The sequence below is a fragment of the Dendrobium catenatum genome, unplaced genomic scaffold (genome assembly GCF_001605985.2).
Source record: "Dendrobium catenatum unplaced genomic scaffold, ASM160598v2 fragScaff_scaffold_370, whole genome shotgun sequence".
NCBI classification, from domain to species: Eukaryota; Viridiplantae; Streptophyta; class Magnoliopsida; order Asparagales; family Orchidaceae; genus Dendrobium; species Dendrobium catenatum.
Window position 1 is genome coordinate 4,632,598 of NW_021318832.1, and position 27,772 is coordinate 4,660,369.

At 35.4% G+C, this 27,772-nt stretch overlaps 1 protein-coding gene across 2 annotated transcripts in view; it reads right to left on the reverse strand.

The window, feature by feature from the left end:
• Positions 1-27,772, reverse strand: part of LOC110113861 (vacuolar protein sorting-associated protein 52 A) — a 70,042-nt gene that overhangs the window by 3,812 nt on the left and 38,458 nt on the right. For both annotated transcript variants that reach the window (XM_020846568.2, XM_028693835.1), the window contains 7 exons: positions 26,205-26,320; positions 26,061-26,119; positions 22,194-22,294; positions 17,739-17,789; positions 5,998-6,177; positions 5,681-5,815; positions 5,510-5,584 (listed from right to left, as the gene is read on the reverse strand). In XM_020846568.2, the coding sequence (XP_020702227.1) occupies positions 5,510-5,584; positions 5,681-5,815; positions 5,998-6,177; positions 17,739-17,789; positions 22,194-22,294; positions 26,061-26,119; positions 26,205-26,320 (717 nt within the window). The remainder of the gene's footprint in view (positions 1-5,509; positions 5,585-5,680; positions 5,816-5,997; positions 6,178-17,738; positions 17,790-22,193; positions 22,295-26,060; positions 26,120-26,204; positions 26,321-27,772) is intronic.

A 27,772-nucleotide genomic window follows, 5' to 3' on the forward strand; every position in this document is an offset into this window, starting at 1 on the left:
TATAATTTTTATATATAATTTAGTTTAAACTGTATACATATTGTTTAAATACATTGTGTACACTTATAATCCGGACGGGAACTTCCCATTCAGACTCCGCAAAGAATAATTTCTCTTTTTCTACCCTGCGCTCAACAGCCAGTCCTCATATCTCGTGTGATATCAATAATGTTGCTAATAACGACTTATTCATGAAAATAATTTAATAAATCAACACGAATCTTGTGTCTGGTATATGATTAATTATTCTGTGTGGACGTCGAATGTCGTCCGGAGACCAACCATAATGCGCGACATCACCCCTTTACTCGGTACCGCATCTCGATATTGCTAGGTATTGTAGCTCAGTACCATTGACGTTGCACATTCTGATTAGTTTCCGCACGTTCTACTTCCGATCTCCGCACATAATAATTTCTCCCAATATATATGAATAACTATTATAGTGTTTTCCTGTCCATTCCAACTATATTTTTTTTATTATGCAAAATTACTGTTTTGTCCTTTAGTTGGTATTTATTGATGATTAAGAGCAAGGGTAAAACACAGCTCACCTTGGCCTATTAGTTGAGAGCTTATGCTTCAACTAAGATGTCCTGGGTTCGAGTCTTTGTGTATGCGTGAGTTTGCCTTAATTGGCCTAAATGTCTCAAAAAAAAGAGCAAGGGTAAAAAGTGCCATTTTGTCCAACAATCCCAAACATTATTTTTCTTGTGGAAATTTAAGGGTGAGCCATTTTGACTAATCAAGAGGAATTTAGCTTCCATGTATGTGAGCAAATAGTTCTAAAACAGACAAAAAGAAAAGTAAAAAAAATATATAGAAGAAAATTAAAAGATAAATCTCTATAACAAAAAAAAAAACATTCTAGTATCAATAATGATTGGCCAAAATATGAATGTCATAAGTGAACTCCCAAGTAAAGCCCCCATATTTGTCAGAGGGCATCCAAACGGTAAGAACAACAAAAAACATTCTAGCATCATTAATGAATGGCCAAAATATAATGAATGTCATAATTGAAACCCCAAGCAAAGGGCGGATTATTATGTGTGGACGCCGAACGTCGTTCAGAGACCAGCCAAAATGCGCCACATCACCCCTTCGCTCGGTACTATGGCTTGGTACCGCTGACGTGGCGCATTCTGATTGGTCTCCGGACAGCATTCTGCGTCCGGCCTCCGCACAGAATAATTTCTCCAAGCAAAGCCCCCATATTTGTCAGAGGCCTTCGAAACTTTAAGAACAACAGCCGGATGATGAATATGTCAGTCAGCAATCAGCAAGTAGTAGGCATATTATCGTCAAGCAAATAGAAAATGTATCCAGTTCAGTGCACATTAATAAATATAGTCCTGGGGAAAGCCAGCAGCAACAAAAACAAACAGCAAATTCAATTTGATTGAAGGTAAAAGCTGGTTAGAAGGAGCTAGCATTGCAACCCCATGGTTGTCGGAGGCCATCCAAATGAAATATGCACAAAATAACAAAATTTCACCTATATAATACCAAAAGGCTGAGGGGGTTGACAAAACCTCCGAATGCTTTTAAAAAATCAAATAGTTGAGCTAAAGGTATGATGGCTCCAGAAAAATCTCAAGATTAAGATGTGAATCTCGCTCTCATGAACTTATGGGTTCTCTTTAATTTTTCCGGACCTCATAGTTAATCACATCTCCTAATGCATTAGAACAGTACTCTCGATTAAGGATGAAATATACTTAGCTTCGTGCAATAAGTGTAAGAATGTGCAACAGAGATTTAAATTTAGTTATGGGGGATGAAGGTACACCCGATCAAGATCCCATGGTTCCGTCATACCGGGCATACCGTGGGTTCAGTCTACCAACACTAACAACTATTGATTGTAGTGTTCATAGAATCTGATTAACAATCATGGGTTGCCTCCTCTCAAGGATCCCGAGTAGACTGAAGAGGAGATATGTGAATTTTAGTTTAGTTTAGTTTGGGTTGGGGCTTATGGCTTCCTTAGAAGTCGCAATTTAATTTGTTTAGTTTAGGGCTTACGGCTCCAAGTAGGAGTTGCCCGTGTGATTTGATTTGGGAATGGACTTACAACTTTCATTTGAAAGTAGCCCTATTAGTAGGTCTTATGGCCTCTATTAGAGGTGGCCCGAAGAATTTTTTTTATTAGGTAGGTCTTATGATGATGTAGACATCCGACGGTGGACGATATTCATAGGAAGAGTCGAAGATCGACGACCAAGATCACTTTGTTTATTTTAGTTTATTAAGCGTATTTTAATTTAATTTTGCACTTTTCCTTTTTACCCTCTTGTCTTATGTAAGCCTAAGAGGCAAATGTGTTTTTTAATTTCTTTTGAGGCCCTATATATCGAGACCCCTTCTTTTGTATTAGGTATGATGGAATTATAATAAAAAAATTTGTGTTTTGCACTTGTATTCTTTGGGAAAAACATTAGTAAAATCCCTATGTGAGGGAGTCAGAGTTTCCACCAGCCGCAGGATGGATTCGGTCTCGTGGCTTGAGAAGTCCCTTAGAGGAGGACAACGTATCACCCGTCAATCTTTGGAAGAGTCCAAGGCTCGCAATTTTATCTTTTATCTTTTGTTTTTATTTATGTTCCTTCTTGTTGTTCCTAGTCGTCATCTTCATCCTCCCCCTAACTTCCACCATCACGTCGTCTCCATCTCCACCTTACCGCCGGTCCCTTACCCGCCCCATTCAAACCACTGGCCACACCCTCTCCCATTCCCCATTGCCTAATTTGGATAATTCCTAATTTTGGATTGTCATAATTTAGTTGGTCTTTGAATTCAAATTTCCCCAAATTTGAAATTCAAATTCTTTCATAAATTATAAAATCTATTTTAGGAAAGTTTTCAAATTTTCCCTCCATTGAATTTTGAATTAATTAGGATGACTTATTTCATTCTAAATCCAACCCCCAAAATTAAGGAAGCATTAAAGCCTCCTTAATTCCCTCCCTCTCACCCCTAGCCACTGGCCATACTTGGCTAAACTACCGGCCCCACTCAACTGGCCATTAAACCTTTCCTAAATTAGCATTCCATATTTTAGGTAACTCAATTCATGAATAAATTCAAATCCATTTGAATTTAAAATAGTTACCTAAAATATACTCTTATTTTTTGTAACTTCCTAATTCATAGCTTATTTAAATTCAAATTAAATTGGATGCAATCTTTCATTCCAAATTTAATTTCTTAATTTAATAAAGCATTGAATGCCTCCACAATTCCCTCCTCATACTCCCTCTGCTGCCGGCCCCATAGAGATCTCCTTTGAAATTGTTTCTTGAAATCACTACACCCTTTTGGAAACAATTCAAAACTCTTCCTTTTCTTTTGGCTGAAATTCTTCTGGTTCCCCACATCATAAACCTTTCCAAAATAACTCTCCCCAAGTGGAATTAAATCTCAGGTTCTCCTCTGCTTAAATTTCCCCTATACATCCACCTCTTAAAATCTTACAAAAATTCAATACTCTATTTTAAGAATTAGACCCTTTCCCGTCTCCCCCTACTGGCTGAAATTCTCCAAGGTTTTCCCGCTGGATTTCCTACACTAAACCTCTCCAAAACTCCACAAATCATGGATTCTCCTACTCCCTAAGACTGCAGCCGAAATCTCAGCCATTGGCCTTGCATCCTAAGCACTTGAAGGCTCCAAAACTGCTGTTTGAATAGTGAAACCTGCTGTCCTGCACCGTTGGAAGTCTGAAATTGCTGTTGAAAGGATGCCAGCAGCCTATGTCAACTACCCAGGGTCTACACAAGAGTTAGAGGTCGCTGTCCAGAATTTCCCAAGTGTCAAAAGCTGCTGTTTAGACCTCATGAGTTGCTCTTCTAGACCCATAGGACTCAATCCTCATACCCGTTCTACATCATATTGATTTTAAGAAACAGGGATTGTCAAGGCAAAGACAGGATAAAGCACCAGCTTTTATAGGGCTAAGATTTCATTTTGAGGGAGTCAACATATGTTGAGGCTGTATTTCACCAATCATCAACAATTAGAATTAAGTTTGTATATCTTGTATTGGTTATGGAAGCGTTTAATGATGGAAATCTTTATTATCGTCAAAAGAATTGCATCAGGCATTGATTTCTGTACAATTTGTTTATTTTCTTTTTCAGTAATTGATTCATTTTGTTATTTATATATTGAGAACATGCCAGTGATGGTGTAGGAAAAAAAAAAAAAAAACTCCATAGATTAGCATGCTTCTTTTCTTGATTATGTTTAGGTTAGTTCTATTTTGGGTTATTTAAATTGGAGAGACAAGGAATTGATGGCTTTTGGGTCCATTGGAGACATAAGGTGTTAGTCTACATGGCTGCTTTGGCAATGAGTATTGGAATTATCCGGAACTCTCAACTGCTATAAAATTTGAAGGGTTTTGATTGGAATGAAATCTTATCTAATTCTTGTGATTTCCTGATTATGCGGCACTGGGGTAGTTTGCATGAAATTGGGAAGGAAAATTGTGGTCTTGGTTAAAGCAAGCGGTTACTATTCTAGGACACTAGATTTGCATGAACCCTGGTTTGCATACCTATGGGGTCACTATTCAGGGTTAAAGCTTGTTGCTCAAATAATAAGCATATCAAGAGTAATGTACAATAAGAGAATACTGCAAGCCTTAAAGGTAAATTTTATAAAATTATAATTAGACCAGTAATGTTGCGGCAATTCGAGTGTTGAAGTGGATGCTTCATAAAACTTAGAATAATACATTGAAAAATGATTATTTTAGGGGCCAATTGGAGTAGTATCTATTGAGTGGTGGACCAAGGATAATTTTGTTACAAATTATGCAAAACAATTTGTCCCAACTAAGTTTAGCATGTCATGCTAAAGTAAAGAAAAAATGTAGATGATTTATAAAACCAAGGCTAGTGATGATGATTCATGATCTTTGGCTAGAGACTTGTTCTACAATAGAAGAGGAAAACTGCTCTAAGCACCACATCCTAGTCAGTTTAGCTTATCAAGAGATTGCTACCATAATAGCTCAACTCTTCATGTGGTTTGGAAGGTACTCATTGGCCTACTTATTTTATTTGTCTGACATGGAAGCCGACTCCATATTGGTGAAGACTCTTTAAATGGATAGCAACATGGAAATTACACTTTCAAACTTCTAATTTTTTTTAGTTTTCATCTCAACCATAATTATCCTAAATATGGCTAAGAAATGCTCCTATCGATTGGGTCAACAAGAAAATTCAAGGATAGTTGAAGCTATTAAAGTTTACTAAAATCGGGCAAAAATTTTATAACTACCAAAAAATGAAAGCTCCTCTCTGTAAACATCAAGATCATGTTTCAGTAATTTACCTAATAAAAAAAACACTCCATGGAGGAAAAAGCAGCAAGCAACTACTATTTGAAACAATAAATCCTGCTATGTTAATTTTTCTACAGTTTTAAAAATTTAACTTGTATATACATAACTCAATGAGCAAATCAACACACTAAGCATTTAAGGAAAAAAAAATACCACATATACAGCTATGTTGCTCTTTAGTAGGTCCTCAAAATGCATTTGCATTTTCCCTCCCTCAGCACCAGCTTCCTATAACAAATTTCAGCAAAATTTAAAAAGCTGCTTTGTGCTAATGCAGTCATCAAAAGAAAGAAGACTCGCCACTAAATTAAGCACTTGTTTTACCTTCAATATGGAAATTGTCATATCATAGTTGTTTATGAGAAAAATAGTTTGCAATTTTGGCTTAGCAAACATTTTAGCCAACTTAACAAGCAAATCCTCCACTGCCATCCGCAGCCTTTCCAGGTTAAGATCAAGCTTCAAGGAACAAGTAAAGACGTTCTAAATCATTGATGGCATATCAATAAAAAAAAATAAGCTTAGCAGCTATAGTCACTCAAAGGGTCATAAACTTTAGCAATCCACGCTATGAACGCTAGATTTTTATCAGAAAGTGAATAAAAGAATGTGTATCATGGATCAAATCATATCCAATCTACCTGACCGTCTCCATATTCAACATTTAGGTGAACAAGGGAGGCCGTGAATTCAGCATAGCGCCTCATAACATAATGAGGATGAACATCATCTTCCCATAAGGTCTTCCCATTGGCATAGCGCAAACTATTGAGATGCAGGTCAAAGATCATCTTGAAACGAGGCCACAAAGAAATATTGACCTGTTCAATTTAGAATTCTCTTAAACAGAATCCTTTTTATAAACTAAATGTCTCCAAAGTTTCAATACGAAACAAACCATAAAATTTACAGAATCGACAGGAAAAATGGTAAGCAAGTAACACGGGTGCATGTACAGAAATTGGTGACTGCTCCAATAGATTCAAGGCTTTCAGCAAGAAATGTTTGATGTGCAAGACATTGGGATCCACAGTCATTTGCTAAACACTCAAAATATTTATAATTGAGAAGGTATAAAAGACACCAACCCTAAGCCTCTAACATCTAATAAGAAAACATACTTATATTTAAGAAATATGCTTTGATTAACCTTCGGTGAACTCGAAGACTTAGGATGTAATACCTTCATTAGCATCAGGGTCACCATTATGACATCTCATTTTTCATTCATTCTTTTTTAATGCTGTCTGACGTGCAAAACATTCTTGTCAAATAATTTTGAACAACTTCTATCCATGTAACCTTAGATCTATCCATTTTCTTTCAAAAGGATAGCATATCTTGTTGTCAGGACATGAATGTTTTTGTTATTTATTCTTTAGGTGGTTAGAGAAAATTGATTAATTTTTTAAACATGTTATGTAGATGAATGAGTTTTTTTCCTTGGATTTGAAGTCAATTATCTTCTTAGAAGTGTGATGCATACAAACCAATTCATCATCATCTTTTCTATTTGATTTTCAACATTTTTTTGGTGCAGAGGAAAGGAACAAACTTCACACATATTTTTAGACGATTCATGTGTACTCAAAATTGGATCTAACAATAACTCAATTGGCCACAATAATTTTAATCATACAATATTAGTAATCTAACTACTAGCATGGATCCCATTTATAAAAAAAAGAGCTATCGGATAAGGCAAACATCAAATGCTAATAATTTCCAGTTCAACAAACTTTAAATTTAAATTTATTTTAGACTAAGAGAAGATAATACTTAATAAAATAATTGAAATTTTAAAACTAGAAGAAATTCGGCCATAAATATAAACAGGCCTAAAAAACTTGATAATAGGCTCAGTACAAATATATTTTAGCTTGATTTGATTTATAGCGATTGATTTATGACCAGTTAGATTTGCGGACTATTTTGGCCAGTTTGAAGGAGTGAACTACAACAACTGCCCCTGGTGTAAAGAACACTCCTCCATAGAGACAAAGATAAAAGTAGTCATTCTGGAGTTCATGATGTAACTTTCATAATTCCTTCTTGGCCATCCATGTATCATCTATAGGAGATCCTCCCTTCCATTTGATCAGCAGCATATGCATAATATTATTTTTCCAAGTACCTCTTCATCTAAAATGAATCTTTCAACATTAAAGTAGATAAGTGGAACTCATATGACGGACGCGTTGAAGTAGCACTTGTAATAGAAATACTCCTGTAGGAGAATCAGTAAACAATTTCGAGGTTTGAACTTTCCTAGATAAGACGATATATCATCTACATTGAAAATAAGACTAATAAACATCTTAAGAGATTAATCTAAAATATAAGCACTAGAATTGATTTTCCTACTGATTTTGAGAAAACCACAGCCCTTGCATGAAGTTTGTTATATTTGGTTTAGACTAAGCATTTGATAATACTACAAATCATGACAAAATCATCATTATTATACTCTTGAGTGCTTTTCTTAACACTCACAAGATCAAAATATTGCCATGAATTTCAATATGCTTTTAAACTTCCACAAGTAAATCATATACATGTTGTTAAAATGATGCATCGGAATCAAATATACATGCAGTGGTAAATGAACAAGATCTATAGGTTTTAACAATTTCAAATGGGGCTTGCCCATATATTTGCGTTTAATGCTATTGCATGCAAAGTCAATAAAAGTAAGATGCAGATCCCAATCACTGAGACCTTTTCAACCAGCTCAATAGATTTTCAAGACATCTATTAAGCACTTTAGTTTGACCATCAATTTGAGGGTGAAAAGATAATGAAAACTTAAGGATGTTACTAAATAATTTATATAAAATGTTTTAGAAGCTATGATGCACCGACACGGACACGTCGACACGGACACGACATTTTTTAAAAATATAGGACACGGGTGCGGTGTGGACACGACATAATAATTTTTTAATATAATATATAAAAATTAAGATGACATTATATTAAAAATGACAAGTAATAATAAATCAATTTCATAATAACTTGTTTACCTTATAACATAAAGATGTTTAGTACAAAATGTCTAGTACAACCACAAAAATATAAGCAAAAAATCATTTAGTACAACATAAAGGTCCAACTACTCAATAGAGGAAATGATATAATTAGATTCAGAGGTTGATCTTTGGCCTTCAATATCATCATCATTGAATATCATTGCTTCCAACTCTGGTTCATCTAGAGAAAGATTTGCAACATCCAATAATCTCATATCATCAAGGCACTCGAAACTCATCTTCAACAACATCCCACATCTTATTATCACATGTCATATAAAGTGGGGTTTTCCTTGATAGAAGACGAAGATTTATATTCCTCCTAAATCATAATGGATATTCTATATTTGAACTATTATCCTTCAACGTAGAAATTATAATTGATATGAAGTGAAATCAAAATATCTTAATAATAAGACAACATGAATACAACAATAAGGTGTCTGTCGGGGGTCCAAGGGGGCGTTGCCCCCTAGCTGGGTTCGACCTGCCAGGGTAAGAGTAATTTTGAAGTTCTACTTGTTTTAAACTTCGTAAGTTATTTTTATGAAAAGATATCGAGCGGTACTGAGCATGTACCTAGCGTTACCGAGCATGTATTGAGCGGTACGGAGCATGTACTGAGCGGTACCGAGCATGTACCTAGCGGTACCGAGCTTGTACCTAGCGGTATCAAGCATGTACTGAGTGGTACCGAGCATGTACATTAGCTTTTTTTTGGTAAGTTTCTGATGTAGAACGGGTAGGAGGCTTTGCTAGGGAGAGAATTTCCTCTTCAAAAATCTGACAGCAAGCCTAGGTGAGGCCTTGAGAAATTTCAGCCTACAGGAATTCTGGTTAAAATTCAACCTTCTTCTGGTGCAGGACAGCAATCAGACATTTGGGGGAGAGTAAATCGTTCCAAAAAATTCTGACACAATTCCTTTCAGGAATTCTGAAAAGTTTCAGATTTTTCTTTTCAGGAAATCTGAAAATTTTCAGCTTTTTCTCACAAATCCTGAGAGGAGTTTTAGCGGTTAATAAGCAGAGAAAAAAATTGCATTAAGGGGGGTAGCGGTGAGAGAAAGAGGAGGGAGACGGTCCAGCAAAGCACAATTTCAAGGCAGGAAACTTAGTTGATAATTCCTTTTGAACAATTAAGTGGGAGAGAGGATCGGAGAGAGGGAGAACTGAGGCGGCGGGATGTAGAGAGGAGTCGGGGGAATTATTTTCCTGAATCCTTGAAATGAGTTAGGGAAATAAAATAGGAAATAAAGTCCAGGGGCTGAAAATTTCAGTGAATTAACGGGTAGGAGTGAATTGACTGGAATTCAATTCAGGAATTCAATCGCCTAAAATTCAGCGAATTGATTTGGGAAGAAAAACTGAACTTAATTGCCCCCAATCAAAGCAGGTTGATTGGTAGGGAAACTAAGGAAGATATGAGGGAGTTACAGGAAGGAAGAGGGAGAAATTAATGTATAGGAAATGGAATTCTGTGATTTGGAAATAAATCAAACTGATGGAAGCAATTAAAAGGAGATGTCAGGATTGCGATGTGAGGAAAAACTGTTACGGGACTTTGAAATTAGTTTCCAAACACTATGGTATAATAGGAAATAAATCCTAATTATTCCCAATGGGGGCCGGTGGCAATGAGGGTGAAAAGGGCAATTAATGAGGGGATTTATGACCATGGATTTGAATTTAGGAGTTATGAAAGGGAGCCAATAAATTGGATTTTGAATTTAAATTTCAATTGAATGGAATTAAACACTTTCCAAAATAGGTGGATTAAACTAGGAAAGAAATTTGAATTTCAAATTTTAAACAATTTGAATTTCAAATTAAGCCCTAATATCATGCACCCCAAATTAGGAAAGGTGTTCAATGGGGATGAGGTGGTGGATGGTGGCCGGCGGCTTTTGGAGAGCTCGATAAGGAGCTTCGTCCGTGATGTTGAGGGAGGAGGAAGAATATGAAAATGGCCGCGGGGAGCGATAAGAAAGAAGAAAACAAAAGCAAAATAGGAGATCAAAGATAAAAATGAAAGAGAAAAAAATAAAAACCGCGAGCCTCGGACTCTTCCGAAGACTGACGGGTGATTCTTTTGCCCTTCTCCAAGGGACTTCAACTCACGAGCCCGGACCCATCCTGCGGCTGGTGACAACTTCGATTCCTCTCATAGGAAAGTATAACCACGTTGGAGAAGTAAACTAAGAAGATAAAAGAGTTTGGAGTAGAGTTTACCCAAAGTAGAGTACTATGCTCCGGTGTAATCGTTTCAATGTGTGAGCAATAGTGGACAACAACTCTAACTCACTAGTGGCCTTTGGACAGCATTCTGGCAGTTTCTGGGTGGAGGGCAGCCAACTAGCATATTCTGGAATCTGTAGACAGCAACCTGTAGGCTCAGGATAGCAGTTATCAAGGCTTCTATCCCTGGAATAGCTTACGGAACCAATCCAGGAATCTGGACAGCAAGCTGGAGGACTTGGGAACGGCAGAACTGCTGTTTCTGCTGCTGTAGTTACTCTGGACAGCAGCTTCCTATGTTCTGAGTCCCATGGCAACACTTAGAATTTGTCCAGAATTCTGGACAGCACATTGGAGAGGAGAAATTCAGGATTTGTGATGGGGACATCAGATTTCGACACGTGTACCACCGCCGGAGGCGCAGATCGACGGCCACGATCCAGAGTCTCTATTTTTGATGTATTTGCATTTTAGATTATTTCTTTTATTTTCCTAGTTTGCCCCTGAGGGCATTGCTTCTTTTATGTAGCCCCGAGGGCATTTACGTCATTTTGTTTTATGTTTATTTTGGGCCTCTTTATATGGGGCATGATGGATTGTAATAGCTGTTTTTGTTGATGAATGAAAATTTTTTATATTTCTTGTTCTCTTTGTGAGTGCAACCTCCTCGATCTCTTAGTGAGTTCGTAGGAGAAGCTAGATCTCTTTGTGAGTTCTGGGTTTCCCTTGTTCTACTAATTTCCTTCACTCCTCGTGAGTTTGTCGTCGCCGTGAGGATTTGGATTGAAGAGTTTGTGGAGAGTGGAAGTCACGTGGAGAATCCCAAAGAAAGTTGTCTGATTTCTTTCCCCTTGCAGCTGGCGCCGCCCAGCATTGGTTTGCTCAGAGCCGTCGGCCACTTTGGCTGAAACCTCCCGCCGGCCAGTCTTCCCCAGGCTTTTGGCCACGGGTCCAGTCCCTCTCGTGCAGCCATCTCCCCTCCCATCCACCGCTCCTCAACCCCAGCAAACAGCCAAGCCGTGAACCCCTTTCCCCACCTCAGCTCACCGATTTTCTCCCTGCAGCCTTTACTGTAGTTACTTGCTGTGTTGCCCAAACCGTGGAAATCAAGAATTTAATGCTTGATTAATTGCTCTTTCAATCAGCCATTAAAGCAAATAATCTCCAGCATTTGATTATAATTTGAAATTCAAAAGTTGCTTATCTCGTACACCCATGAAAAGGAAACTTTCCTTTTATTAAAATCTGAATTTACTACAGATTTTAATTAAAATCTGTTACTTAATCATGTGGGCCCCATTTGATTAATTACTTAAACCTTCTCTCCCCTCCATGTGGCCGGCCCATTGATGGGCTCTTCCCCCTTCCATTTATACAATAGTAACACCACAAAATCAGCCCAGATTTCTTCCCCTTTCACCGCCCCATTAAACCCATTTGAATTAATTTGAATCCATCAAATTAATTCCCTCCCCCCTCTACCAAAAACTGAAATTACTGCAGAAATTCTCAGTTTTGTCTTTGGAGCTTTTCTCTAAGCAACCACAACAAGCACTCAAGGCAATTCCCCTCCTCCCACAACCCGCCACCTTCCTCCCTTCACTTCCCCGCATTTTTTTTCCTTCATCCCTACGCATCTTCAAGAATGCATGGAGGAACCCGAGTGGAACTTCGGGTTTGAGTACGACAACCAAGGAAGAGTTAACATCCTCAGATCGCCCTTTTTCGACGTCGGTTTTGATTTCGACGACACGGTCGAAGAATATTTGGACCGGATTCTACCAACATTAGCGGATTCCATCGACGACCACTTTTCCGTCTACACGTGGATCATTGAAGGCCGTCCACCCGCTCCTCCGAATCCGGCTCCTTCCCCGGCGACAAGTCCTCTCAATATCACTTGCCTATTAGTGGCATCGCTAAGTCTACTTACGGTCCTTTTCCGCTAGCCACCACTTTCAATAAGAGTGATGGATCTCAAGGTAAAAAATCTAGACTTTAAATTTGGGGCTTTGTTATCTTTCGCCATTTGCATTATTTAACTGTTTAGTTGTTATTTTGCAAGTCAACGTACTCTCTACATGTGATCTCTTGCCCTTGCTAAATCTCTCATTAAATTTTCTTTACCTAGTCTTGAGCAAGCAAAGATTTATTTATTAGCAAGATCAATTTCATCACCTTTATTAATTTCACCAAAGCAATTCTTGTTCATTTCATTTTGTTTCACATCAATTTGCCACCTTCTAGATGCACAAAAAAGCTAGGGAAATGTGGTGGGGAGTTTGTGGACAGCTATGAGAATAATGTTAGAATTTAATTACTTGCTCATGTGGCACGTGTAGTTAAATTCAGATTAAGTGAAAGTGGCGGGATGAATTTGAATTTGAATTTAAATTCAAATTGAGAGAATTAAAGTGGAAGAGAAATTGGGGGAGAGGGGAGCCGGCATGGGGAGGTGATTAAGGAGTCTTAATTGGGAGCATTAATGAAAGCGAAGAGAGAGAGGGAAATTAATCAAAAATCTGAAATTAATTTCAGATTTTAAGTGGATTTGGCGGGATTTAATTTGAATTTTGAATTCAAATTAAAGTGGGAATTAATGGACCCTTGTTTGGAGCCATGAGTTAAGCTCCTAATTAAGGGGAGGAGTAATGGGCGGCCATAGAGAGAGAGAGAGAGAGGGAGAGATTTGGGGAGAGGATTTGTAACTTCCAAATCAATTTATGTCATTTAGGAAAGAGAATGACAACTCAAATCTAATTTGAAATTCAAATAGACTTGGAGTTATACACTTTCCTAATTAAGATTTGCAAATAAGGAAAGTTTTTGAAATTTGAATTTCAAATTTTAAATTGAGGAAAGTGAATAATAAATCCAATTTGATTTATTTTGAAATTGAATTCATGATTGATACTTTCCTAATTTGGGATTCCCTATATGAAAAGAATTAGATGACGTCGTGAGCAGACATAAAACATAAAACAAAATACATCAAATACAATAATAATCAAAAGTAGATCGTGACCGTAGATCATTAATCTTCTGATGTCCTCATCAAAAAGTTACTAAGGACTTGTCCTTGTGATTATTATAAATCAAATGAAAGTCATGACACGATACTCACTCATATTCTATCAAAATCATACACATTAATATACATAGAGGTTAAAAATAAGGAAACCTACGAGAATGCATATGTTGTGTTATTTTTAATGCCACGTGTTAAGTTTCAAGACAAAAGTGTAATCCCTAAGTTGTTCAATCCAACTGGTAAGTTTATTACACTTTTCTTGTTTGAATTTATGTATTTTAAGGCCTTGTGATAAAGGAAAAATGTTGCAATATCTTAATGCTTGCATGTGTACATAAAATTCTCTATCCTAAGAAAAATATTTTATTTAACCGAATTCAATTTTTCACTATAAGCAATTGGGTGACCTTCTTAGCTAAGGTCACAAATATTAACACGAAAGGCATCACATGATACCTCCTAAACATTTCCAAAATCAAATAGTTTAGAAACTTATGAATCACTCATTAATACCTTGATTTTTTCATTTGGCAGCAAAAATGCCTAATTAAAATTGTCATTTTTTAATAGATTTGTCGAAGGGGCCGTAATAGACATGATTTCGAACAACCCAAAATAATACACAAAAGCCCAATGGCCATACACTACTTACAAGAAGTTGAGCCAGGACAAAATAAAAATCAAGCCAAAATAAATTTGACTTAGATCTATTTCAATCAATTTTGGTCTAGTTTGGCATTTGGTAATTGTCTTATAGCCACGTGAGCTTTTATGGACTGTTTGATATATTTAAAGGCTTATACTGCATCAATTTCATTCCACCATTACATCTACGAATAAATTTTTCAGTAAATCAATCCTTGACAATAGCTTATCTCAAACGTCCTACATTTTCATTTAATCTAATTAAGATCTAATTTTTACAGCCATTCATAATGATTAGAAAAAATATCCTTCCAAAACTATTTGAAAAGGATAAATTCTTACGATTTTTTTTTGTATGTTTTCCAAAACTTGTCATTCAGAATTTATAGTGATTTCTCTACCCAATGTTTAGCTCCAAAGCATGTGATCTAATCACTACATTCAGCTTTTTTTCTTAAACCCGTGCTTTGATACTTAATCAGTATAATAAAGATAAAGTTTCGATAAAATTATATAGACTAAGACTCATAATAATTGCTTAAAATACATGAAGATTAAAACTAAAAGAAATAATATGTCCTTATAATATATAAGAAACATTTGTAAAATATATTTTAAAATTCATGGAATGCTTTATAATTAAGATAATAATTAATTAAAATATAAATACAAACAAACAAACAAAAAATAGACTCATGACCAAAAACTTACACTACATAAACTCTCCTACGCTACAATATCTTCAATAACATTATAACATAAAATATCTAAATCTAAAACAATTCAACATATGATCAAGCGCCACTAAAACTTCCAAAGGTTTCAAACTTTTCATATATATATCAAAAGATTTACAAAGGTGGATAAAAAATCAACATATAAACATCCATCAAAGAAGTTTCACATCAAATTAAAAACACAGAGAACCTATGTTCTGGTAATTCTCTACGGCTGTAAGTAAACCACGGTCGCTCAACCATCACTTAACAGCAAAATCTCCTAAATTTTTTCCCAAAACTAGGGAATGAGCTAATGCTCAGCAAGTAACAATTATCTCTACCAAACTTAAATACAACAAAAAGAAATCAATATTCATGTTTAGTATGGACTAAAGACTTGAAATGAAGCACTAGTTAATAACATATTATGCTTAATGAGACTTGTATCTATCTATATGACCTTTTATAAAATAACTGCTCTTAGATGTGTCATATGCTTCCTTACTTTATTTTTCAATATAAATATCATATACATACGTACCAAAGTACCCATATTGTACTGATCAAGTACAATTTCATATTGTCCATACATCATCATTTTGCTCCGAAGAGCCCTCTTGCCTCGAAGAGTCATATTGTGCTAATGCACTGTATTGATACTCCGTCTTAATATGCACAAACTCGCATATCATTTCAATATCATATTATATTTGATTTAACATATGTTCGAACAAATAAATGCATTTCTTTCTTCACCATCATATATAAGACTATATGTGAATTTATGTAAGACTACAAGTGAAGAATGTTCATAACATGTAAATGAAGAAGAGTGCATAATTTGATCGAGAGTTTTCATACTATATGTGAACATTTGTAAGACTACATGTGAAGAGAGTTTCTAAACATGCAAATGTATGTAGAGTTTTCTAAACATGTAATCGTTAAACTTTATGAAAAGCTAAAGTCATATGCAACATAAATACACTTAACATCTTAAAAAAGAAATAAGAACATGAATTTAGATAGTTAATTGTCACTCACAGATAAGCACGTTTGCTTGACAAACCTTCTTGAATCAACACTTCCCTATAATTAACACCTAGGAAAATAAACACTTTGATTACTAACTTATAATATAATACATTTCCTATTACTCAAACTCATAACATAATACAATTCTAATTAATCTAACTCATATACTCTTAACATAATATATTTCTATTTAATAAATATTTTAATATTAATTTTTAATTCGGATTTAAATAAAACCCTAATTTTCTAAATTCAATTTATTATATTTTCACATATTTTCCCTTTTCTAACTCATAATAATTTTTTGGATTATTTAAATTTAAGAATTAGAGAAATGATATTTTTATAAAAATCACAAATTCTCATCAATAGAACCTTCCTAAGACCTATAGGAACAATCTTTATTAATAAATTTTCACAAAATTTCAATACTTGGAATAAACCTAATTAGAAAACCTTCCATAATCTACCCCTATCGTTCTTCTTTAAAAATCTCGAGTTTTGGACAAACCCTAAAAAATCTCTCTTAAAGAAATCTTCTAAAAAATTTAGAAATCTCTAAATTAAAACATACTTAACCTTCCCTTTGTCTTCCTCTTGAATTATTTAGATGGCTTATCATGCATGTGCCCTTGAATCTAATATTCCTCTTAAAAACTATGAGGGTTATTAGGTAATTTATATTTAAGTAAACTTCGCCAATTTTTAACTTAAAATCTGTGTGAAATTATGTATAAGTTCTTTATATTAAAACGATCGAAATTTCGCATAGAATTTAATAAAATTAATTGCATCGAGTTCCGACAACTTTGAAAATTCGCCTAATTTAGTCGTGGCGCATCGAAATGTGTGCGACGCCTATGATCGATATTTTTCGGGTTTTAAAATGGTGATGCTAGAGTTATCGAAACGAATGAAAGAAAGTTTCATCTTTGAGAACACATCATGAATATAATAAGCTTGGGGAAAAGATATATAGCGAGAAGAGAGAGATGGGAGAGAAAAATATATGGACAAGCTTAAATAGATCAATTAGCTCAATTATTTATTCAATAACTAATCATCAAGAGCCTGTAATACAAGATTGGAGCACCTTTATAGAATATGATTCATAGGTTCTTCCTTAAAATACATGAAGAATAATATGAAAGGAATTGACAAATCATTATTACATAAAGAAACAGGTTTAGAAAAAGTTTTAAACTCAAACTTAAAGGACATATTTGATGTCTGATAATTATGCTAATAATTAATTAAATAGAAATAAAGCCAAAAAAATAGACTCAGGACCACTGCATCACATTATCGTTGCTCAACATCTACTACAATATAAAAACTGTAAGAGTTATCAATTATCAGTTTCAGTTTTTTTCTATGTTCACGTTTATGAAGCTTTTTTTTTTTTTTTTTTCAAGCAATAAATTCTCCATGTCCATTGGTCCGTTACAGTTGACAGAAGCTAATTAGTATTTTGAAAATATACCATATAAAAATTTAAAAACAAATTCATGCAAAATGGAAAAAAAAAAGAAAAAGAAAAACGAAAATTCCTCATCATGGACATTCAGCCTGCTTGTAGGCAACAGATTAACAGCTTCAATGAAAGAAAAATGTTCACAGAAGCACAGGTAAACAGAGCAAAGATAACGACCACTGATTAACATGACAAAAATGAAATTGAACCAAACCTTGTCCAAGTATGAGTCCAGACATGGAATCCGTCTCCTAAACATGATCAACTGCATGAAGATGAAGATAACTATTGTCTAAATAAGATTCTCATAGTAAATAGTGTTATGTACTGCATAACGGCTATCAAGCAGAAGAGAGAAAAAAATTACAAATGCTAATCTAAGTATTAAAATAATCTGCATTAACAATTCGGAGTTTAAAATATGAGAGAAGAAAACAAAAATAAAGAGAGAAGATAACAAAAATAACTTAGAAGATAGAATTTTCTTTCCCTTGATTGGAAGTACACGTTGAGAGAAAAAGAAAAAAATATAGAAGAAAGTTTTCTTCAATATCCCCATGATTTGTTTCTCTTTCAATTTCAGTATAAGTAGACGGAAAGGTATCCAGATGAGTAAATTTCATAATACATAAACTAACTGATGCGGACATCGGTACGAAGATTTGGCACATCTATCACAGGAGGCGTCGTAAATCAACGGCTATAATTTAAATCTTCAATTATGAGTTATTTTTCTGAATTTTAGTTCTTATTTGATGTATTTCCTGTTTTACCCCTAGGTTGGTTTGTATGAGTGTTGTGGCCCAAGGGGCAAATTTGTATTTTGAGTTTTCTTATGTTGTGGCCTATATATGGGGCCTTAAGCTATTGTAATAGGGATGGATTATTGATATTAAAAATTGGTGTTCAACACTTGTGTTCTTTTGAGAGGACGATAGTGAGATTCCTACGGGAAGGAATCGGAGTTTTCAACAGCCGCAGGATGGGTCCGGGCTCGTGACTTGAAGTCCCTTGGAGAAGGACAAAGCATCACCCGTCAATCTTCGGAAGAGTCCAAGGCTCACGGTTCTTATTTTCTTTCTTTTGTTTTTGTTCCTTCTTATTGCTCATCGTAGTCATATTCATCACCTTCCTACTTCCACCTTCACGTCATCTCGAACTCCATAAGCCGCCGGCCAGCTCACCAGAAAATCCTTCAAACCGCTGGCCATGGCTCCCTAGCCGCCGGCCTCATCCCCACTTCTACGTCTCCTTGAAATTTCCTAATTAGGTTGATGATTTAATTGGGATGATCAAAGATTTCAATTCCAAAATTCAAATTTGCATTAAGAGTTAAATGCCCCCTCAATTTCCTCCCTTTAATTAAGGAATTAATCGCAGCTTTAAATCTGAAATTTAATTTCAGATTTAAGGATTAATTCTCTTAAGTAATTGGAGCCCACTAATTTGAAATCAAACCCCTCTCCCTCCCTCTCTCCTAGGCTGGCCCCTCTTCCTCCTTTTGCCTAATTAAAAGCCAATTAATGCTCCTAATTAACTCCCTCATTAACTCAAAATTTTCCCTCCACAAATCCCTCATTTCAAATTTAAAACATTTTGAATTTTGAAATCTTTCCTAAATTAGCGAATCTATTTTAGGAAAGTTTCTTAAGTTAACAATATTTGAATTCAAATTCAAATAGAGTTACTTAATTAATTTCCTAAGTCTAAAACTATTTTAGGCAAGCTTGTACACATGGCACCAAATCCCAATTTCCCCATGATAATTGCCACCGGCCCTCTTCAATAGCCCAGCAATTTCCATTTAATTGTTTCCTAATTTTAAGTCCCTACTTTGGAAATAATTACAATTCCAGTAAGGCAGTAACTCTTACCTGGCCGAAATTCTCATTCATTTCTTGGCTCTAAACTACTTCCTAATACTAGAGGTTGGATTTATGAAACATGAGCTCACCCCCTCTCAATCCCGCCGATTCTCTCTCCCTATCACCGCCCCTACTCACTCCTAATTGCATTAGTTAAGCTCTCTCTTCCAAAACCTGTAAAGGAAGTTTGTTCTCAGCTTTCTATTCACAACCAAGGCTAGACTCCTCCTCAAGCTCTCTACATCCTAGCCCACTAAAATCTGAGAACTCCTCTCATTTTTTTTTTGTTGAAAATCTGAAATTGTTTTCAGATTATAGGAGAGAAGGTTTGGAGCTTGCAACCTCTCTCCTACCAAGAGAAAATCTGAGATACTTCTCAAGTTTTGGGCAAAGAAGTCAGAATTTCCTTTAGATTTTGAAGAAGAGATCCTCTCCCTAGCAGAGCCCTCCTACCCGTTCTACATCAGTTTGGTATCAGAGCATGGACTCGAATCAATTTGGAAGGACTTTAGACTGGTTGGTAGGTCAAATGGGCGCCATTAGTCAACATCTCAAGGAGAATCAAGCGGATTTAGCCGACCTCCACCGTCAAACAACCGAAAGATTCGATAACCTAGAGCGAGGTAGGACTGGTCCACCGTTTTACAAAAAAATCCCTTCATCAAAGGATAGAAAAAGGGCACTAAGAGACGGAGAGATAGTGGATATTGTGGACAAATGGATGGAGGCCAATGAAGCTTTCAATTTCCCACTCACTGTGCAAATCAAAGAGAAATATAAGGTGATCAAGGGAGAACATGAAGAGAAGATGAATTGGTTGACAAGGAGAAATGCGCGACTGCAAATAATGCAGAGAGAGATTTGGTTGATTCAATTACAACTCCTACAAAAGTAAAGGTTTTTTCTGACCCAGTTAAAACTCCTATAACGAAGAATGTCGATGAAGCTCTAGAAGTGACATCCATAGAACTCACTATTGCTCCTATTGCTAGTGAAGCCATCTATGAGAGTGAACAAGTTCCTGCAGGCGAAAAGAAATGCGACAGTTTGGAAGGTGATCCCTTGACTATGGTTAAGGAAATTGGCGAGCTAAAGTGCAACAAACAAGAAGACCTTATGGGCAACCGGGGTTGTTTGAAAATCTTTGCAAAAAGGCCATTGGGTTTATTGTCCATTTCAGATGAAGAAACTATGTCTCAAAATAGCCGTCCAGAGTTGTACATGAGCAGTTGTGATGCTAACTCAACGGAGTCGAGTATTCTCCCACCTGGGAAGAATGATGCGGACATTGGTACGAAGATTTGGCGCATCTATCACAGGAGACGTCGTAAATCAACGGCTATAATTTAAATCTTCAATTATGAGTTTTTTTTTTTTAATTTTAGTTCTTATTTGATGTATTTCCTGTTTTACCCCTAGGTTGGTTTGTGTTAGTGTTGTGGCCCAAGGGGCAATTTTGTATTTTGAGTTTTCTTATGTTGTGGCCTATATATAGGGTCTTAAGATATTGTAATAGGGATGGGTTATTGATATTAAAAATTAGTGTTCAACACTTGTGTTCTATTGAGAGGACGATAGTGAGATTCCTATGGGTTTTTGTTCCTTCTTATTGCTCCTCGTAGTCATATTCATCACCTTCACGTCATCTCCATCTCCATAAGCCGCCGGCCACCTCACCAGAAAATCCTTCAAACCGCCGGCCTCATCCCCACTTCTCTGTCTCCTTGAAATTTCCTAATTAGGTTGATGATTTAATTGGGATGATCAAAGATTTCAATTCCAAAATTCAAATTTGCATTAGGAGTTAAATGCCCCCTCAATTTCCTCCCTTTAATTAAGGAATTAATCGCAGCTTTAAATCTGAAATTTAATTTCAGATTTAAGGATTAATTCTCTTAAGTAATTGGGGCCCACTTATTTTGTTTGGCCTTGATTGCAAACTTTGCCTCGAATGACAGCAGAAATAACGCAAGAACGAAGGAATGGGAAAGACGAGCTCTGCTTGGCCGAGCAGAAATGACGAAGGAACGGGAGGCGAAGGCAGCGGACTCCGTTTGGTGTCGATTGTGAGCTCTCCTGGTTCGCCCTAGAAGATTTCTTTCATGGATCGGAAAAATAGGGCTTCTCGTTCACGGAAAGGCTAATAGAACGGACGATTTTATCATTTAATAACCGGACAAGCATGTCCGATTTAAATTTTAATGTTTTAAATTCCGACACTCCAATGTTTTAAATAACCGACGCGTGTCCGTGTCCGACACGTGTCCGACACTGCATACCCTCTTTAAGAGGCGTGTCGGTGCATCATAGGAAGCTACCCATCAAATAATTTTGAATTTTTTTCCCGGATCAATCTCACTGCTCAATATTAGCTCAACAAATGAGATAATTCCAATCTAACTGCGTAATATTCGGTCAACTAATGAGATTAGTCCTAAAAAGTCCAAAATTTTCTTATGGAAAGTTGGAAACCGTTCATTAATCAATTATACTACAAAGAAACACCAAAATTGTGGTCGTATCAAATTGAATCAGCTTTAGTGAGTTGAAGGATTAAATTCAACATTTAAAAAAGTCTAGGAGAAAAATGAACAAAAGCATAAAAGTTCAGGGACTCTATTTTAGTTATTTACTGGATTTGAAAATAAAAGAGAAACCATGAAAACAAAGCAAATAAATCGTAGGCGGTAAAGAAAAATAACAGCAAAGAAAATTATAGAGGATAACAAATGTTTAAAAAGTTCTAAGAAGCCAAATTATTTTCTTATCATCAAGGAATTCTGAAAGAAAATTGATCAACATACCTTGTGTTGATGTACTATTCGGATCATAAGCATTATACCAATTGCATCGTAACAATTTGATAGTACCGTGTTAAAATGCTCATCAATAACTGCGAATGGTCCTGGAAATAGAAAAAATGATTTCCAATCAAATTCCTTTTTTTTTTCTTTTTATTAGGGAATGAAAATTTCCTGATCATTTTCGCTCTCCACAAACCACAAATTCCAGGATAAATATTTATTGATTGAAATTGTGATCATCCGTATCAAGACATTCGCTAAAATGAAAATATTATCTGCTTTAAAGGAGCTTAATGTTTCAATATTTTTCGAAGGTGAAGAGCAGCCATTATTGAGTTAGATCAAGAAACAAAGCAAGCTTACAACCAAACATAGGGATAAAAGTGTTTAAAACAAATTACAATGATCTAATAAAATTGTTTCTGTTGCTGCAATCCGCTTTCATAAAAAAACACCTGATTTTAAGGCTCCAAAGTAACGTAAAAGGAAACCATTGAAATATAGGGGCCTCATTGACAAAGCATCTAGAAGCATAAGTTAATTCTCCTTTCATAGCTGAAAAGAATTTGATAACAGTTAAGTGTGATTTATTCCACTATATGTGCTGAATTTATACAATCTTGAGAACTTTTCAAGTAGAAAATATAGGGATTAAGGGCTGAAAATCCAGGGTACAATAACAATGGAATAATTACAATTGGTAAAATAGGTAAGCAATTAAATGATGACAGTCCGTCCATGCATGTAACAGCTCAAAGGAATGGAGGAGGCAGCTGGATTGATGAGTTAGGCTTCTTTTGGTTATTTGGTAATTTTGTAAAAGACTGTTTTAAAAAACATTGATTCAGAAAATAGAATTTTCTAACAGAGAAGCATATATAAAAAGCTTTCTCAAAACAGCAGAAAAATGAAGAAAAAGGAGTTATTGGGAACCTGATTTGACGAACCAACAACAACATCAACCTTTATCCCACTACGTGGGGTCGGCTACATGAATCCTTTTTCTCCATTGTGTTCTATTAAGAGTCAAATTCTCGTTTAAATCTAATAAAGAAAGGTCATTCCTAATATTTTCTAACCAAGTCTTTTTAGGTCTACACCTACCTTTCTTAACATAAGTCAAATCTAATACCTCTACTCTCCTAACCGGGTCATCGGAAGGCCGCCGTTTTATGTGGCCAAACCATCTAAGGCGACTCTCTCTAATCTAATCTTCTACTGGAGCTACTCCAACCTTTTCACGTATATGCTCATTTTGTATCCTATCTCTAAGGGTAAAGCCACTCATCCACCTGAGCATCCTCATCTCTGCCACACTTAACTTAGTATTATGCTTCTCTTTTAATGGCCAACATTTGGCACCATAAAGCAAATGATTTGACGAACCAAACAGTAAAAAAGAAATAAATTTGTCGTTTTAAAACGGAATAAGCACAAAAAACTTCCAATCAAACGAAGCCTTAGTGTGGAGGCAGCTGGTGGGTTGCTGGTGCGCACGAAAGGCACAATTAGGAGCCAACAGGAAGAGGTTTTATGAAGGTGGAGTACAGGGAACTTGTGCATATTTTCACTCCCCCTCAACCGAACAAATGTATATTATCCATTCCAAACTCATTTGATAAGTTTTGAAGCATCGTACTTGAGAATCATTAATGAGTATATCAGTAAGTTGATCACATGTGGTTATGAATAGGGTATATAGATTAGACCACTGTCAAACTTCTCTATAAATATCTTTCACCTTCAATATGCCTAGTATCGTCATTTTGTATGGAATATGTACAATATAAAGAACTGACTTGTTATCACAATAGAGCTTGATAGACATTTCCATCTTATGTGCAATATAAAGGACTGACTTGTTATCACAATAGGATTTTATAGCCAAGATATCACCAATGAGTCATGTTCATCCCAAACTTTAAGCATGTGATCTTCTTGTTCATGTCCAATGCAAAATAAATAGCTCAATTTTCCTCTTCTTTTCAAGAACATGCGAACCAATTGTGATCAGATTATATAGTTATTTCCACTTAATCGGTATTTTGAATAGATGTTTTACAACTATACTGTTCGATTTAGATTGCACCCCTCAGTCCAAAGAGAACCTGAGACCAAGAGAATACAAACAATGTTGTTGTTATCCATGGGGAGGAAAACCATGGCAGCAATGTGTTCATGAGGAGAGTTAAGGATAGAAACTGAAAGGTTTCTGTTTCAGGAATAAAAAAGAAAGAAAAGAAGACATTTTGCAAAAAAATACCAGAACTGTGATACCATAACAACAAATTGGAGATTAGTTAAATGTAGTTTATTTCATCATATGTATTTATGCAATCCTATGAACTACTCTAATGGGAAATACACGAGATTAAGGGCTAAAAATTAGGGATACACAGGCAATAGAATTGTTACAATAGGTACAATAGGCAAGTAATAAATAATGATAGCCGATCCATGCATAAAACAATCAGCTGGATTGGTGAGATGGCGTGGGGGCAACTAGCTGTTTGGGTGGACGTGGGAAGGGCACAGCTGGGAACCCAAGCAGAGGCGTGAAGAGTAAAGCAAAAAGCCAGCAGACGAATAACATATGCAAGCGTGATGAAGGACATAATCAGGATTAGGGGTGTAAGTGAATCAAGCCGGCTCGTGAGCCGGCTAGAACTCGGCTCGTTAACGAGCTCGCGAGCCGAGCTTATCGAGCTTCGAGCTCGAGCTCGAGCCTCTTATCGAGCTCAAATAGTAAACGAGCTCGAGTTCGAGCTCAACCCGGCTCGACTCGAAAGCTTATCAAGCTACTCAATTAAATTATATATATTATATCAGACAGACAAGGAATATATAGTTCTATCTTCTATTCAGTTTTTACTTATGCTCTGTTATGAAACTTCTTAATGAGTTGTATGATTCTTATTGTTGTTTTTGTAATGATGATATGAAATATAATTTGGTCAAATTTTTATATTATTGGAAATTCTATTTCTATATTATTCAAGTTTTTATAATACATATAGATCAAATTTTTAAATTAAATTTTTTAAAGAAAGATGATTGCTCTAGCTGTTGGTTATGCCAATCTACTCATAATATATAGATTCTTCTACAACTTAAATTTTTTTTAAAGAAATTAATAGTTAAAGTTCTAGACGTTTTATGATTAATTAAGTTATTTTTTTTATTGTTGAAAACAAATTTTAATTAAGTGTTAGAAGAAAAAAATTTCAAAAAAAGAGAATTTTTGTTTAAAATTAAAGACTCATGCCAATTAAAAGAGTTAAGAGTTCAATTCGAGCTTTTTAAACGAGCTCGAGCTTGATATTTTTTAAACGAGTCGATCTCGAGCCCACTAATCGAGCTCGAGCTCATTAAAGATTAAACGAGCCAGGCTTGATAAGGCAAATACTCGACTCGACTCGACTCGTTTACACCCCTAATCATGATAACTTGAGAGTTTCTTCAATAACTATAGAGAATGTTTAAAAAGCACATATCTACCAAGACAACATAACTACAGCGTAAATTTAAAGTTGCTGCAATAAATTCCATTTCCATCATTAGATCCTTGGGATCCTTGTACAAATCAAATGTGCTAGGATACTGTTCTCCGAGATTTATAGTGGTGTGAATTCCCCATTAACACAATATATATCTGGGTTAACCAAACAAGTGATAACAAAAGCTCATCCTTTATCTTAGAAAAAAGGGATTAGATGAAAAAAAAGTTCTAGAATATATAATAAATTTGTTAAACATATGGGCAGTAGAAACAGTTGAATTTTTCATTTACTGTTGGAAAAATTAAAATGCAAAAATTATACCAGAACTCTAAATGCATGAACCTTTATAGGAAAATTTAAAGAATACCTGCAAAAATTTCATAGAATATGGAATCTTCTCCAAAGAAATCATCACAAAATAGGTACCTAAGGAGCATTTGAAACAGTCAACTGGATGAGTTCAATTTATGAGCACAATAAGAGAGAAAAGTTTAAGCAAGCCAGGTTATACTCTGAGGTAGCAGTATCTATCAAAAGCTTGTGCAAGCTCCTAAAGAGAACTTCATATGGATATTTTTGGGAGTTGGCTTCTGCAATATGCGGAATTAATGCTGGTTGGTCGATTTCCTGAGGAAAGAAGAAAACTATTCATGAACTGAACATCAATACATGTGAAATGGTTAATTCTTATTTATGCCAAAAACGAATTTCAAAATTCACAGAGTCGACACACTGAATTTCCAGATTAAGAAAAAAAACTTAAGAATGAGAAGTTTCTCCTCCTCCTTAGGGACAATCCGGACACATACAACAACAATAACAACAAAATCAAGCCTTTATCCCACTACATGGGGTACATGGGGTCGGCTACATGAATCCGGACACATACTTGAAGATAATCATTCCTTCAGCATACATGCCCAGAATAAAGGAAAAGGAAAGACCAGTGGACTGCGTGTCAGGCATTAAAAGGAAAAAAATGAGTTAAACAAGATGAAATTTCCCGAGGAGATCAAGAGGTTCTTATCTAATAAGTATAGAGGCTAATCAAATAACTGGAATCGCTTTTCCTTTTGAGTTTGAACATGCCATGTGTTGTTGTATTATGATCCATGCAAGCAGGCAATGCTTGAAGAAAAAAAATGTGTAAAAAAGAGAGGTTGAGCACATAATATAGGATTCAAATAAGTTGAAGTGGCTTTTGGAATATTTTGATAACATCCACGAACTTCTTATCTCACCATAAAAAATCCCAAAATTCCATGGTTCCTACCACTATAACAATAACTGGTATGTTGGAAGTTAATGAAGTTCATGTACATAGATCCGAAATGAATTCCAATCATAATGATAAACTGATACAATCGAATATCAAAGTTCAAGGTCCTTTAACAATGACATTAATGAAAATTATAAAGTTAAAATTTAATGTAGACGATGACATGATTAAAAAATTTGAAGAAAAGTGTCTGCTTTAATGAAAAAATTGATCCAAAAGCTTTTATCAATTGCTGATTAGCTGATGCAAGCAAAAATTTGAAAAAAGCCCCAAATTATTGCAAGCAAAAAGAACAACTTCCTAGGAAATAGAAAATTACACGAAATACTAAAAATTAGACAAATTACAACTTTTATAAGATAAAGACGACTCTTACAAACTTATATTATTAAAACAAACACCTTACAACTCTTGACAAACATAAGACACCTAAAATTGCATTTCATCCATCGCTTTGAGAAGAAGGATACAAGTGGCGTCGAACTTGCGAAGAGAAGAAGGAGATATGAAACCGATATGAAAGAGGAGGACAGGCTCACAAGCTTTCCCAAGAAGGAGAGGAAGAAGTGGAATAAGCTCGCAAGCTTTTCCAAGAAAGAAGAAAAAACCCTCAGGATTTTAGATCCAAAAATACCATTATATCAATCTCTTCAAAACATACAAAACACCTTATATTTATAGGAGAAAAGAGAGCAGCCAAACAGCCCCAATTATCTCCAATTAAACCTATTAAAAAGGGGAAATTGAAGTCCAAAAATTCAGTCCAGATTTCTATCCAGAAACAGTCCAGAAATCATTCC